General features: G+C 39.3%; 1 protein-coding gene across 2 annotated transcripts in view; it reads left to right on the top strand.

Moving 5' to 3' along the window:
• Positions 1-15841, top strand: part of Focad (focadhesin) — a 282441-nt gene that overhangs the window by 66721 nt on the left and 199879 nt on the right. For both annotated transcript variants that reach the window (XM_038334886.1, XM_038334887.1), the window contains exons 6-9: positions 5737-5838; positions 8876-9080; positions 12582-12788; positions 15520-15607. In XM_038334886.1, coding sequence (XP_038190814.1) covers positions 5737-5838; positions 8876-9080; positions 12582-12788; positions 15520-15607 — 602 coding nt within the window. The remainder of the gene's footprint in view (positions 1-5736; positions 5839-8875; positions 9081-12581; positions 12789-15519; positions 15608-15841) is intronic.

Below are 15841 nucleotides of genomic sequence, written 5' to 3'. Positions count from 1 at the left end.
GCAGGCAGAGTGTGAGTGCAGCCCCATAGCAAGAGCTACTTAATAAAAATCTTACATACGCCCTACCTGCCTGACAGACCTAAGGAAAGACATAATCAGTCAAAAATTTCTACATTAGAGCACCTTTGCTACAGCGGTTTTCTGTGGAGTTCTTGTGGCAAGCACACATGTACCTTTGTTTTCAAATTATGTTATACAATGGTTCAGTATTACTCTTAATTTATCTTTTTTATTCATTTGTATAGTAATATCTATGTTGTAATTCTCGTAACATTTTCCTATCATGCGTCTTTAAACTTATCCACAGGGATTTAAAAACAGGTCTCGCTTCTTGCCAGCACTCGCCCATCAGAATTCCGAGCAGGTAGAGAAATGCTTTTAAAATGCATATTTGATGGAGCAAGTGCTGTGCAGTGCTCTGAACGCACCAGGGTCAAGCTGCAGACATGGAAATGCAGGGCGACTTGCAGGCATTGTTTCTCACACAGAAAAGGCGCTCTGTGCCAGTCACTGAATCCACGATGTAAATCAAATCATAGCTTTCTGATACTTAGAGATGAGGCAAGAGGTTGAGGTCACCTAAAGGTTATAGATAACTTTTGCTTCCTGATTTAGCTGCCACACAGCTAATTTTTTTTATTCTCTCATTTCTATTAAGATTGATGCATTTATTCTTGAAAAGGTGACTATGGGTTGCATACCTTATTTTATCATGCGTCTGTGATAGTCTGGTGGAACCATGCATACATCATCCTTCTTTTCTGCTGCTCTGTAATTTCAGATGCATGCACTCCTCTCCGCTGTCAGTAGTACTAGTCAAAGGTGGGGAGCAACGGAATATTTGCATCCATGTCTGCATATTTCTTTGTGGTCTCTGTCCTCTGCTTTTGAATGGTATTGACTCTGGAACAAAACTGACTTTCATTTGTGACCATATGAATAAAGCAATCTGAGTTTTTAAAAGATAACATGGGGGGCATGTTTGGTTTGTGTGTATGTAACTACACTCATTATAGTAGTGCATTTTGCACACAATGGAAAACAAAAAAGATTAAGACAGAGACCCAACTTTTAGGCTGACTGTGTTCTCACACATAAATTTTCCCTGGCTAGTGTTGATGGGACTCTTCTGTTTGTTAGGTATTACGTTACATGCTTTACTTAGAATATCAGTTAAAACGTTTACATGTCACAAACTAAGGAAAGTGCCAAAGAATGATCAACAAATTGGCTCATGTGGCATGCCGAAGAAAAACCAAGGCACAGTAAGAGATTTACAGGCACTGGAAGCCAACGGAGGGTGACCTGGCTGTCTTATTTGTATTGATTTTAATCTTTAGAAATGATGTTATCCTCCTTTAAGGAGAAAGCAGATCTATAGGCTATCTCAGGAGCTAGGAAACTCTGATTTAATCATTTCTCCTTTTGGACACAGCACTTTACTTTCCTTGGGAGCAGACAATGCACGATGGTTTTTCTCTGAGATAAAAATAGATGAGGCCGTATGTTTAGCAGACATTGGCCTTAGAGCCATGTAGGCTTTCCATAGAATTACTTGCTGGAGCACTGTTTTTGTGGCTTGCTGCCTTTGCAGGGTTTCATTGCATTTATGGATACAGACTTTTCTACCCTGCCAGCCGTTCCCCAAATAACAACACAGAGACGTATTATTAATTATAAATGTTCAGCTGATGGCTTAAGAGTGTCTTCAGACATCTCTTACAATTTAAATGAACCCATTTTTATTAATCTATGTGTTTGTTGCTCTGGGGCTCTTTTACCTCATTTATGCACTCTCAGATTCTGCCCTTCTTTTGTCCAGCGTCCTCCTAGTCTGGCTCTCCTGCCCAGCTACAGCTATAGGCCAGCCAGTTCTTTATTAACAATGAGAGTAATACATATTTACAGTGTACAAAATTGTTCCACAGCACATATATTCCTGTGCATCCTCTGCTTAGGATTCAGTGTTCATATGGGTTATGCAGCCGCCTGAGTCATTTTACAGATGAGGAAACTTTGGCCAAGAGAGGTTAATTCTCTTGCCTGAGATTTCATGCTTTGCTGGAGAATGTAAATTTGGAGGTGGACATGTAGCTCATTTGTTAGAGTTCTTGCTTAGTAAGTATAGGCCCTGGGTTTGATCTGCATAAACTGGGCATGGTGGTGGATGTCTGTGATCCCAGCACTAAGGAGGAAGAGGCAGGCTATGTAATGAGTTGGAGTCCAGTCTTGGCTACATGAGAATCTGTCCATCTGTCTGTCTGTCTGTCTGTCTGTCTGTCTGTCTGTCTCTATATATGTATACATATATATGTATGTATACACACACACATACACACACACACACACACACACACACACACATATATATAAAGATATAGAATTGATAATTCTGTGCTCTCTGTTCCCATGGCTACATCCTCTCCAGTTTTAGTTTTATTTGAGTTAGGGACATGGCTAGGTAATAGAAAACGAGTCCAAGGGTGCTGCTGTGTGGTCATGACTTATAGAAAAACCACGGCAGTGATGACAGTGATGATGACCTAATGATCATCACCTAATGATGATGAATCATTTATTTTAAGGAAAGAGGGTTTATTTTGGTTCAGAGTTCCAGTTCCAGCTATCATGATAGAGATCTCATGGTAGCAGGAAGCAATGTGACGGATACCTGTGCTCAGTGCTTGTGCTCTCTCTCCCTGTCTTTGAAAACCTTTTATTTATTCTTTATTTCCTACATCCAAACAGTGTGTCCTGATCATACCCATCTGTAATCCTTCCTACTCCTCTCTGCCACCCCTAAGCCATCATATTCCCACTTCCTTTTCCCTCCCTTTCTTCCCTCCCTCCCTCCCTTCCTTCCTCCCTCCCTCCCTCCCTCCCTTCCCTCCCTCCCTTCCTTCCTAAACCTCATAACTCACAGAGTCCAATTAGTGGTGATTTTGTGGCTTCATCTTGTGCAGACAACCATAGCTGTAGTGGATTCATGAAGCAGGGGCCATGTCTGGCAGAAGACATTTCACAACATTCCTCTTTATCTTCCAGCTCTTAAATTCCTTCTGTTTCCCCTTCATGGGTCAGGTATTGATCTAGACGTCTAATTTTGGGCTGAGCACCCGGTAGTTACTTATTCTCAGTACCTTGACCAGTTGAGTCTCTATTAACTGCTGACCACCACAGAGAAAAACTCCTTTGGCCAAAGTTGAGGACAGCACTAAACTATATGTACAAACATAAATATTTAGAAGGTAGTTCGGCAACTTGTTGGGCTTAGAAAGATAATAGTTAATAGGTTCTTGCTTAGGATCTTTGACTCTCTGAACCATGGGCCTTTGGCCAGATTTATAGTACTAGGCATAAATTCTCTCCTGTGGAATAAGCCTCAAATATAGCCCAGCAGCAATTGGTTATCCCCCCAAACCTTTTGGGCATATTTTGCCTGGCAGGTCTATATTGTAGCATGAAAAGTTCTCTGTTGGATCATAGCATTGTCTTTTCTTGTAATCCAGTGGTTTGCATACCCCTGCTGGCACTATTAGAACTAGCTATCAGGGAGGCAGTTTTCCCTTCAGTTCCAGTTTGATTCCACTAGGTCCTGCAAGGAGTGTGTGTTATGTTTTCAGCAATCGGGTTTTACCATCTTGTTCTGGTGAGCTATATCAATAGCTGTGTCCTTTTCTTTTGGGGGCCCTTAGGGCCTCATTGACCAATAACTCGTAGGGAGGTGTAGAAGTGTAGATAGTTGAATCTTGAGGCATAGCCTCACTGACCAATAACTAGTAGGGAGGTGTATATAAATGATTGAATCTTGAGGCAAACTCCTCTCTCTCTCATTCCCCCTCTCTCAATAGTACTTCCAAATTAAAATTTCAGAGTTTAAATTGTGTGTCTTTTCAAATGACTTGAACATTCTCATTTGGATACATGTTAAAGAAGTTGAATGGCTAACAAATGCCAGTGAAAGGAAGAAAGTAAAATCTTGAATAATCCGTAAATTTAATAATCAAATCTTGAATACATCAAGAAGGATCTGTACTCAGCCTTATGACATTTTACATCCTCTAATTATAATATTTTTGATAGGATAATAACTTCATTTTCTGTCTTACTCAAATTAGCATCTATATTCTCTAATTATGTTTATTTTAGAATGAGACTTATTTTTTAAAGGATTAATTTTACATTTTTTACATTTTAAACCTTTTAATTTCTCTTGTGTATCCAATGCTAAGTTTTGTTAAGTACATTTACATAAGAAATGTAAACTTTGGCTTTGGTCATGATTGATTACTTTTAGTTTTGGGTAAGAGGGGGCCTGGTACCATTTTCTGTTCAGCTTTGTGCTTCTCATTCCAGTTCAAGCAGTGGGCTTCCACCAGTGGTTCTGAACCAGGGACAGTTTTACCCCAACAGGAACATCACGCAGTCTGAAGATGCTTTAGATTGTCAGTACCTGGAGGGAGTACAAGAGCATTTGGTCGGGGGAGGCTAGGTTGCTGCTGAGCAAGCTGAGGGGCACAGGATGGCATCCCAGTGAAGACTTGTCTGTCCAACGTGCCAGTAGTGCTAAGAATAAGCCACTCTTGTGCACGATAGCTGTGCAGTTTGTTGAATTAAGAAGTATATACAATTCTATTACTTAAATGCAAGCCTTTCTGTTTTATTTTTATGTGTACTCACATATCAATTTGATGATTCACGAGGGAGAATTTAGATCTTTGCTTCATTATGCTTAAAGTATAAAAACAAAATTGGGCAATTATAATTGATTTTAGGTTATTTGTGTTCATTTGAAATAGTGTAATATTAGTAATCAAATACTAATCAACAACAAGAGCCAATGTTTTCATTATTTGTGTCACTTCATTCAAGATTATCAGCCTCTCATAATCAATATTGTACATTATTCTTTACAATATCGTCATTTAGAGTGGACATAATCAGTTGTCTGGACAAGTTAATTATCTAGAGGTCTAAATTAGTAATTAATTTGGACCTTTATTCTAGTATATGCTACTTAATCTAATTTTTAAAGATTAAGTCTGCGATGCTAACTGGAGTCAGCCAAATCCAATAGCTGGTGAAACATGCCCTCAGTGTCCTGCAGCAGGGTGACTGGTTCCTTGCAGTCTGGCTGGGACATAACTGTGTCAGAATCATAGCTGTTTGCATGTGTGGCATTTCTCCTGTTTTAAAACGACTGTGTTTTATTTCTGTTGACCTGATTTAATTTGAATACATTTTGAAGGAGTCCTTGGTCTGCAGTAGTTATCTTGTGGGGGTGGGAGAGATGGGAAGAAGAATAAGGGTAAGAGATTTAAGGAGACATGCTAGCTCTTGGAGGGCTAAGGAGTAAGGAGCTGATTTCTTTTTCCTTTTTTAAAATTTTTTTATTTCATGTGCATTGGTGTTTTACTTACATGTTTGTCCATGTTTGGGTGCCAGGTGCCCTGGAACTGAAGTTACAGACAGTTGTGTTCTAGGATCCATTCTTAAATTTAGACCTCTGAGAGTCTGGATCCATTTTCTTTTCAGCAGAGGAATTAGATCAAATGGGGGACAAGTCATTGGTCATGAACTACTTCCTTAGTTTAGGAAGCGATAGCTTTGTGGATTAGAGATCCTGGAAAATGTCTGTAGCTGGCATTGTTTGTTTTATTTTTTTTTCTGCTGTATTTGAATAGAATTTCTGCTCCTGAAAAGACAGTTAATAACGTGATTTCCTGTGTTCCTCAGAACTCATCCTCAGCCTTTGATCACCGTGCTTGAACACAGGCCTGACTGCTGGCCACTGCTCCTGCAGCAGCTGACTGCCTTCTTCCAGCAATGCCCTGAAAGGTAACATGAAGTGAAATAATCGAAGGACACAGAGTGGCGTGTGCTAATTTTAGAGCCGGCGCTATGTGTTGCTCTTGTTTTAGCTGCTGTGACTCTGAAGTTCCTAAGGAGAGGAAATGTTCTAGAGCCGTCCGTCCGTGTCCGTGTTCTTTTCCTTTGGCAGTGAGGGAACACCATCTGCCAGGCGGATTGGTTGTCAAACTGTCCAGTGGAGAATAGCTGTTATTAAAGCTGCCTTTGTTGGACTTTATCCCATTCCCAGACTAAGCTCTCTATTGTCAGTACTCCTTTGCATCTTGTTCTTCATCTTTTGTTATGGCAAATGATGAGCTGTCTCTCCTTTGTGTTCCCGCCACAACTTGCCATGTGATCGGTAACGTCATTAACTTACTTTAGGTCTTATTCTCTGCTGTGAGCTTTAAAACCTTTTGGAGGATAGTGATCCAGTTCTATTGCCTTTTTTCATAATGCTCAGAACATTTGTAGGTGCCCTATACATCTCAATTTTTTTGTGAACAAAATCCATGAATGAATGGGTTGAAGATTTTCTTATCATAGAAACCTTCAGACTGCAGTACCTTGTAATCAGCTACAAGAAGGTGGCTCAAATTATCACCGTCACCTTAAATGTTTTTTCATAGATATCTTAATAGTTTCTAGATGAATCTTTCTTCAACTGTGTCAGAAGTAAAAGCCCAGATAAATTTTAAAGTGAACTTACTTAATGAAATTTCTTTGAGCCATATAGAAGTTTTAAATTGTTTTATATTTGTTTTTAACACCCCCTCCCCTCCACCCCCCGTTGAGGTAGTGTACTATGTAACTTGGCTAACCTGAACTTCACTGTGTAGATCAGGTTGGACTTGAACTCAGAAATCTGCTTGTCTCTGTGTCCTGAGTGCTGGGATTAAATCTATGTATCTATGTGCTATCATGCTTGTCCCTACAAAGGGCAATTTTAGTTCTAAATTTGCACTGTGTGTTTGTGCCTTACAGTATGAAACTGATAATTCTGGTTGCACTTCTTCAGTAGACCATCAGATAGAATATTAGGAGCAGTAACTTCAAGTTGTTGTTTAGAAAGTAATATAGCTGGGTTGGCCATTTAATAAGAATAGGAGCAGTGGTTCACAGTCGTGTGAAGGAGTCAAAATGTAAAGACATTCTAGTTCTTTCCATGCTAGGAATTATTGCTTAAACTAGATACTTAAGTCAGATCTACTGAGATGTCAGTATCTGCTCATACTGGATGTAACGAGTCCTCATGGAACTCTGGAAATGCAGAGCAGGAAATCAGAAGTGATTCAGCCAGGGTGAGTTTTAAGATAGCATTTTATCATGAAGGAAGCACAACAATACAGTTTCAGTTATGTAAAAAAAAAGAAGGCTAAAATGATGGATAAAAGTGAAGTTTGTGTAATAGAAAGATGCTGCTTACTAAAAAAAGTGAAAGGTTAGCAGTTATTTATTACAGTCTTAGTAACGTTAGCATGTGATTTATTTTTCCTTCATTAAGTTGAGGGCTATCACTTGTTTATAAAAGAAAGCTCTTTATGGCTTCTCTCTGGCACTTCCAAACTGCCATAACCACTGCTCTCCTTCGTTGCTGTCATTAGTGAGTAAAGTAGGGTTACTTGGGCACAGACAGTATTATGGAACTACCATGTCAGTTGATCTGGTACCAGGATGACTTCCAAGAGACACATGATGGCCTAGAACCTTCTTAAGAAGGTTCTCAACCTTCTTAATGCTGTGACCCTTTAATATAGTTCCTCATGTGTGACCCTCCATCATAAAATTATTTTATTACTACTTCATAACAATTTTGCTACTATTACGAATCATAATGTAAATATATCATATGCATGATAGCTGATATGTGACCCCGTGAAAGTGTTGTTCGACCCCAGAGGGAACTACTGGCCTAGAGGATCAAGCATGGCATGTTTGGTCCATATCCTGGAGGAGCAGAGTGGACGGTTTGGAACTTTCTCATGCTACTCAGCACATGCACAACTAAACTTTGCAGTTGTTTACTTATGGAACTTTCCGTTAAATATTTTCTGGTTGTGGTTGACTGATGGTAATTAAAATTATGGAAATGAAAAGCATGGAGTACTGTAAATTTGAACTGTCACAATAATCGGATGGTTGTATGGATTTATCTACAAAGTTTTCTTACAAATGCGTGCCAGTGAGATACCCCTGGAGAATAGATCCTCATATCTGTAATAAACGTTCTTAGATGGTTCTGATATTCACCATAGACTGGTTTTGGAGGGGTGCCATGATTGTAAAGTAGGAGAAGTGTCCTTTAGTCCTGGGAATCTGGCTTCGTGCCTTCTTCTCTTGAGTCATTCCCTTCAAGATCCCATTAGGTCACGGTATTTTCAAAAGCTACTTGAGGCTAGGGTAGTTTATGCTGTACCACAAGCTAATATGTGCCATTTAGTGCTTGATAGTGTGAAGGAGAATTCCTGGATAGGAACTATGTCTGGAAAGACTGATTGCCTGTTTTCAGCTTTAGTGATGTGGGGAGTCTAATTACAGAGGCCAGAGTCTGGTTACAATTTTGGACTAGTTTTAGCCCCATGAATAGCCATTCTTTGTCCACGTCTGTTTTGGTCCTAACATCTTGGGACAGACAAAAAACTTTTGGAATTTATTAATATAGCAGTCCTCTGGCTTCCGCTATCTCCAAAGCTATGCATATCACCATAGCATCTGAAGCCTATAGGAGAGATTCCTCCATCTTGATTAATTGCCTCTCTGATGTTTGCACCAGGGTATTTAAAAAAATGACTTGATTTTTAACTTTCTTGTTTTCATTATTATACAAACTGTATGAAAATATTTCCCTATTGGACCTTGGGGACTTTTACTTGGGAGACCTAAATGTATGTTTCTGGGTCTTGATCACTTGGATTTTGCTCCAGAGTAAACCTTGTCTTTTATTCCCTTGAGGGAAGAACTGTTTCTCCTGATAACATTAGCATATTTAACTCAGTAACTGACTGACACATTGCATGACTTGCAGGTCAGAAGTTTCATGTATCCAAATAATGGCACCATTTCTGTGGTATCTCTACTGTGATCCATCCCAGTCACAAGATTATGCTAAGCTCCGGCTGTCCCTGCTCAAAGTCTTACTTCAACCCAGAGGTCTTTGTGGTGAAGTTCAACCTTCGGTACTGGAGCAGCACATGCTTCAGCTGTGCTGTGACATGGTCCCGTGCTTGCAGGTAAGGCTCTTCACCATTCATTTTCCTTCCTAATGGGATTATCTGTGCCAGTAAGTTGTCATTTCACATAATGTAGTTCTTGAGCCTATGTGATTGGGCAAGACTGTCTAGAAATGCTGGCACTATCTTAAGACTACAAAGGAATAAATTTCATATCTAATAATACATACCGTAGTAACTTTTTAAATTTACCAAAGTATAAATCAATCCTGTCCCTTTTGGCATTAGTAGCAATGAAGACTCCTTTAAGATTCATCAGGAAAGGGAATTTTTTAGCTTCTCTTCATGTTGGATGCTAAGAGGTGGAAGGAAAACAATAGAACAACAACAAAAAACAATCAAGCACCTCTGTGCAAATTAAACAAAAGGAATGTCTGTATGTAGGTCTCTTCTGAGACTATAGAACTTGGTCTGCTGAGTGCTATGTTTGAGTGTCCACCTGTCCCTTTAGGTTCCGTTGGTGTTTTTTGCTTTTCGAAACCCACAGTGTAAGAAATGAGTTAGGATGTCACTTCTAATACCTAATTCCTTACGGACAGATGATCCAGGTAACGAGTTAGCAGTAAAATGCTAAGGGAGTTGAGGGGAGAGAGAAATTTTAGTTGCTATCTCTATGACTGTAGATTTAGAAACACGCAGTTGCCAGTGTGCTGTGATTTTAGTGTCGTGGTTCGTTTGTCAGGCTGTCCCATTCCATGATCAAAGTCAGGCCATTAGTGGGGATCTGAGCGCCATGCTGCTCAGCCGAAGGAAAGAATCTGAGGATGTATTTCAAGAGTGATCACTGTGGGTCACAGATGACCTGTTTTAAGTCTGTTAGCAAGGAGTGGCTAGAGTGAATCTTCCCTCTGTGAGTCATAAATGTGCTTTCCTGTAATCAAGGCAGAGAAAAGTTAATTAAAATGAATTCTCCAGCGGCTTCTCCAAAGCTTTTGTTTTGCGTGGGTAATAAGGCATATATAGGCAGAAGGTCTTCAACTGGGGCACTTTCCAACCATGCCTTTATTACCATGTTCTGTGCGGTTTGCTAAATGTTTGCTTTCTTCGTGGAAAGCTTAGGTGCTTGTAGAAGCACACTATGGAATGGCTTTGGGAGGCCCTGTCTTTTTATTGTCACGGAGACATGTGAGAAAAAAGTCATGTAACAAATTTGTTTTATTAAGAGCAAGAATGAGGAACAGGAGTCACAGAGGCTGTCCACTGTAGCTCTCCACTTGTGGAAGGTACTTTTATAGTCTTTACACAATAACCACCCCAGCTAATGAATATACTCTGGAGAAGTACACTGTTTTCAAGTACTTCTATTGATCTTTATTAAACAATTGCCCACTAGTCTTCTCTTTTTCCTATAATAAAACACAAGCTTTAAACCTCTGTTTAGTCTTGTTGGTTTTCTCTCTTTCTTCCTACCTTTCTTGCCTGTCTCCCTCTGTTCTGTTCTGAAACAAAAACCATTCCTTCCCATGAAATGGCTTTTAGAGGTTTCACTATCCATTGCTTTAGTATACCAATGAGTACACGGGATGTGCTTGTAAGAAATGCTCTTCTTAGAGGTGAATGCAGTGTTATGGGTGTGGCCCAGTCCACACTGGACACTAGGAAGGAAGCACACTGAAGTTACTGCTATGTTTTGAGACATAGCCCTATCCCCATTCCTGCTGGTTTAGGATGAGAAGGGTCATTGAGACAATTGTTTAGCGTCCTCCTCAACTGGTTGCTTTTCCATTTTATGTTTGCTCAACTGGTTTTTATTTTTTATCATACCATTATCCATGCTATATCATCTATTTTTACATAGAGACAGTACTTTGAATTTATTCTTAAGAATTTGATAATGGTAGTTCAGAGAACTTTTAGAGCTAATCTATTGAGATTTTTTTTTTAATGGAAAATTTCCAGTATACACAATAAATAAACTCAAGAAAATAAACCACCTCATGAATACCAGGCTTTCGTATTTAGTCCATCTCTTTGTAAGTACCCTTTGAACTTTTTTTGCTTTATGTTTACAAGGGAACAGAATAGGGTCAGTGGGCTGGCTCAGCAGGTAAAAGCATTTGCCACCAAGCTTGCTGACCCGAGTGTGATTTCTAGGGTCCACGTGGCAGAAGGAGAGAACCAAGTCCTGCAAGTTGTCCTGTGACTTCCACACGGGCATTGTGTTACGTGCTTGCACACCTGCATACCCAACAAATAAGTACATAATTAATTAAAAGACAAAATAATTTAGCTATTGGACTGTTGATATTTTGTTTTTAAATTATTATTGTGTGAGTGTGTTCTTTCTTTTCCCTTCATCCTTTGTAATCTTTCTGATTTTCTAGGAGCTCTGTTTGTGTATAACTTGTATTGATGCCTCTTTTTCTAATGGGTGTAAGCAGTGGTGGGACAGCAGGCTCTTTTCTTGATGAACTTAGCACACACAAGCATCCTGACTGATGCAGATGGTTCATTGTTTATAATCCCTGGGAAATACCATGGTTGCTATGAGCAGGACCACACCCTTAATACTAACTCCAGAACTTTGAACAGAACAGCAGGGTATAAATTGAATTGGGATTTTCAAGGGCCCCCAAGTTCTCCCTGTCTAGTGCATTAGTTTGTCAAGATGACACTGCCATTTAAACATGGTCGTTTATTACTTTCTCCACTGTGCTCAATGATGCTTCAGCTATAGAAAGAGAGCTTAGTGTATGTTGATAACATGGCAACCCTATGATCAGGTGTCTGTGTTAAACTGTAGGAGAGTTGAAAACCAGCTATAAAGTGATGTTCTTTAGCATGTAGGCACTACATATCATCTGTCTAAGATTTTTTTTAAAGAAGCTAGAAAAATAGAAGGAATTTGAGTTGGAAGCCTCCCTTAGTGGCATAGCATTCGACTGTGGAATTTGTGTGAGGTAAGAGCAGCAGAGGCAGGAAGAGTTGTGTGGTGGATGGTGACCAAAGGAGGAGGCAGAGCCGTGGAGGGGAGCACTCGCAGTGCATAACTGTATCTCCTTCAAGGCAAAAGGAGGAGGCAGAGCCATGGAGGGGAGCACTCACAGCTGCATAATTGCATCTCCTTCAAGGCAAAAGGAGGAGGCAGAGCCGTGGAGGGGAGCACTCACAGCTGCATAACTGCATCTCCTTCAAGGCAAAAGGAGGAGGTAGAGCCGTGGATTGGAGCACTTGCAGTGCATAACTTCATCTCCTTTAAATTTTCATAGATTCGGAAAACGTTATTCTGTTGAATACTTCTTTTTTTTTTTTTTTTTTTTTTTTTTTTTTTTTTTTTTTTTTTTTTTTTTTTTTCGAGACAGGGTTTCTCTGTGGCTTTGGAGCCTGTCCTGGAACTAGCTCTTGTAGACCAGGCTGGTCTCGAACTCACAGAGATCCGCCTGCCTCTGCCTCCCGAGTGCTGGGATTAAAGGCGTGCGCCACCACCGCCCGGCTGTTGAATACTTCTTATATAGCTTGAAGTTAGTCTGTAATTTTGACCAGTATGAGTTTCTTCAACAGATGAAAGATCTGACACAGACAACAGAGATGATGCTATTTATTGAGGAGCTGTATCTAAGTCTTCTGCGCCATCCTGTGTTCTGGAAAAGTCAGCTTACCCAACTCACCCTTCAACTGCTGTGTATCTGTGAAGTCAGTTTAAAGATAACTGGGGAATGCTCATCTCTCATTCGGCTTTTAGATCGCAGCATTGAACTTCTTGGGGAGGTAAGGCCAACATAAATCTTCATTGTTCTAATTATCACTTTATAAATTCTTTGAGAAACTGGGTGGTTATATTTATGTAGTTTATTATATGTTTGAGGTGATTTATAATATTATACTATTATATTATAGTTCTGCAGGTATTATAAAATGAATTATTAAATAATCTTATGTTATCACTGAAGGTCTGCCTCATTCCTGCTTATTCATATGAAATATAAATATTAAACAAGTGGTATATTCAAGAACCTACACATTTTCTGTGATCTCAAGATATAAATATGTAAATAAGCAGTTCTAGTAGAATAAGATAAATATTTTTATAGAATCTTATTTACAGGATAATGGGAACCAAGTGTGATGACGCATACCTTCAATTCTACCACATGGGTGGGGTGACTGAGATAGGAGAATGGCTGTAATTTTGGAGCCAGGCTGAGACAGTGAGAACTAGACCCCTCTGGCCTATAGAATGAGATCATACCTCAAAACAAAACCTAAGTATGGTGGTGCACACCTTTAAACTCAGCACTCAAAAGGCAGAGGCGGGTGGATCTCTATGAGTTGGTGGCTAGTATGGTCTACATACCGAGTTGCAGGCCAGCCAGAGCAACCTAGTGAGATCCTGTATCAAAAAAACCAAAATCGAATATACTATATTATGTGTTTGTTATAAAGTTTTTTGTTACTTATCTTCATGCTAATGTTCCTGAGGTTAAAAAATGTTGAAAATTAATTTGAGAACCTTTAATGCCTAGATAAATATTGATTTGAAGGACAGTAAAGTAGCCTTATGTATTTTAAGGCTATCATCCATCATCATTCTGCTGAGTTCATCTGCTGGGTATTCAGTTTAAATATTAGTGAACCCTTTCTCTTGTCTGTGTTCTCTCCACTCTTGTGTGGGAGAAGGGGCCTCACACTCTTTAGGCCTGTTTCTCAGACTGTGTGGTTTGCTAGGTTTGGCCTTAGGTGAGCCATTCACCTTCCAGGTCAGATGTTTGTCTCCATTGTCTTACATTTCAAGCCAAATGATTTACTTCTGTCAACAAAATTAAGCGAAAATATCAATTTAGGGGAAACTGGGTAAGTTCTCCAAGCTTAGAATAGACTAAACATGGTAGCTTTACAAAGGTTAGGGACTGGCCGTTTCTGTGAAACTGTCACCAGATGACTCACTTCACCTCTCTGCTCTGCATGACTCAGTTGATAAATTCTGAGGAAGGGATGATCTGTGGGCATAGCTGGCGGAGCTCACTGCAGAGGACAGGGGCTGAAGCGAAGCTGTGGTTCTTGGGGACTATGTGAGCAGCGTCACCTTTTCCTTTGTGTCCTCTGCAGGAGGCAGACTCTTTTACACCCACTTTCAGTTTCTTTTAAAAGACACACCCATGAGTAAGTTCGTAAAATTCTTGAGAATTGTTAATGATAGCATCACTAGGCTAGCATATGTTATTAGATCATGTCACATGGGTAGTGTTCATTTTCATCTTTTGTTTGAATTGAGGACTAAAAGTGTGATCCCAAATATTTTCTGTCATTAAGAATCCTGTGACACTTGTAGCTAGTTATGAAGGGATTTCCTCCTCCTGCTTTCTGTAGCCAGGCTCTATGTTAGACTGAATCTCTCTAAAGGTCAAGTGGAGCCCATGCTCTTGCAGAAGCAAAAGATGTGTAAGTTCATTTTCAAATGTGATCCCAGAAATCAGGCTGGGAAGGTGGAGCTGGGAGAAATATGGCAATATGATTATTGCTATAAGCAACCAGTTGCTTTATTCTATGGACTTCCCTGAAGCCTTGTGGAATGTTTCAGACTATGAAGTAGAATCCAGGGCAGTGAGTAACCGTATGCCCACAAGAACCTCTTGCCAGTTTGAAGCTTTTCCCTGTGGGGCTTGAACTTCTAGACCTTGCAGTTTGGGGACAGAAAGTAAAGAGTTGTGTTGTGGGGCTATATGGGAAAATGTTGAGGTTGATGCTGTGCAGAACATGTTTGTGTATGACAGAAGGAGTTATAGTTAGTGGAAGACTAACTAAGGAAAACTATAACTATACCTATCTGTCTTCAACTCTACCAAAGACCCAAGAAGTTTATAATGTTATCTAAGTAAGCAGGATGTGCATTGTAAGCAATTGTCTTCTTCACTTTACTCATGTCCTTGCTGTAGTTAATGATTTTTATATTACATGCTTATTTTTTAAGTATGCTTAATAACTTATAATTCTTACCTCTTCACAGAACTACTTTGTTTTTATAATACAATCTCTACTTCCTTCACATTAATATTTCTTTTATATGACATAGTTTATTAAATTATACTTCATGTAATTTATAAGTTATGTAGATGGCTAATGTTAGGTAAGTATAAAAATTTAATAAATTTTTTCTAATATTATATTACTAAATCCATCATCTCATGCTGTTATGGTGACTCACGAGGACTCCCTCCTCTGAAGATTGGCAGTAGAAAGTTTTCTTCTTTAAGAAAACCAACCAACCAAACAGACAAAGCAGGAAAGAGTGAACCAAAAACCAAAGTTTTTCTCTTGGAATTATATTGCTTTAATTTGTTTTTTTAGACACTGATTGAACATTTAACCTACACTGTGTGTTATCTGCCAGTATTTCTTCAGTAGGGCAGACTTTATGAGACAGTCTGCACAGTATTTACAACTGCTCACTGAAGTTCATTTTCCTTGTATATAAACTTTTTTTGTTCTTTTATATTTTTAGGATTTTCCTGTCAAATTTGTCATTATTGGAACTGCTTTTTTACTTCTGCAGACTCCAGCAAGTCAACAGAAGCCAATGTTAAACCTAGGTAAATAAAAATAGACTTTCTAGACAACAATGTAAATATAAGTGTTGGCAGGTGTTCTTCTGCATATTTCTAGTCTGGGTTGTTTTCTAATTGCCACCAAGTAGATTAGTCTTCTTACCCTAGTGCTAGCCTGTGTATGTTTCCGTATCTCATAATTTGCCCAGTTGTTCATGCACCCTGTTGTGATATGAGTGATAGTACCATGCCATTTAAAATGTATATATTAACATTTTC

Source organism: Arvicola amphibius, chromosome 6, assembly GCF_903992535.2.
Source record: "Arvicola amphibius chromosome 6, mArvAmp1.2, whole genome shotgun sequence".
In the NCBI taxonomy this organism is placed as follows: Eukaryota; Metazoa; Chordata; class Mammalia; order Rodentia; family Cricetidae; genus Arvicola; species Arvicola amphibius.
Note: the sequence above shows the minus strand (reverse complement) of the source record. Positions and strands in the feature narration are given on the sequence as shown.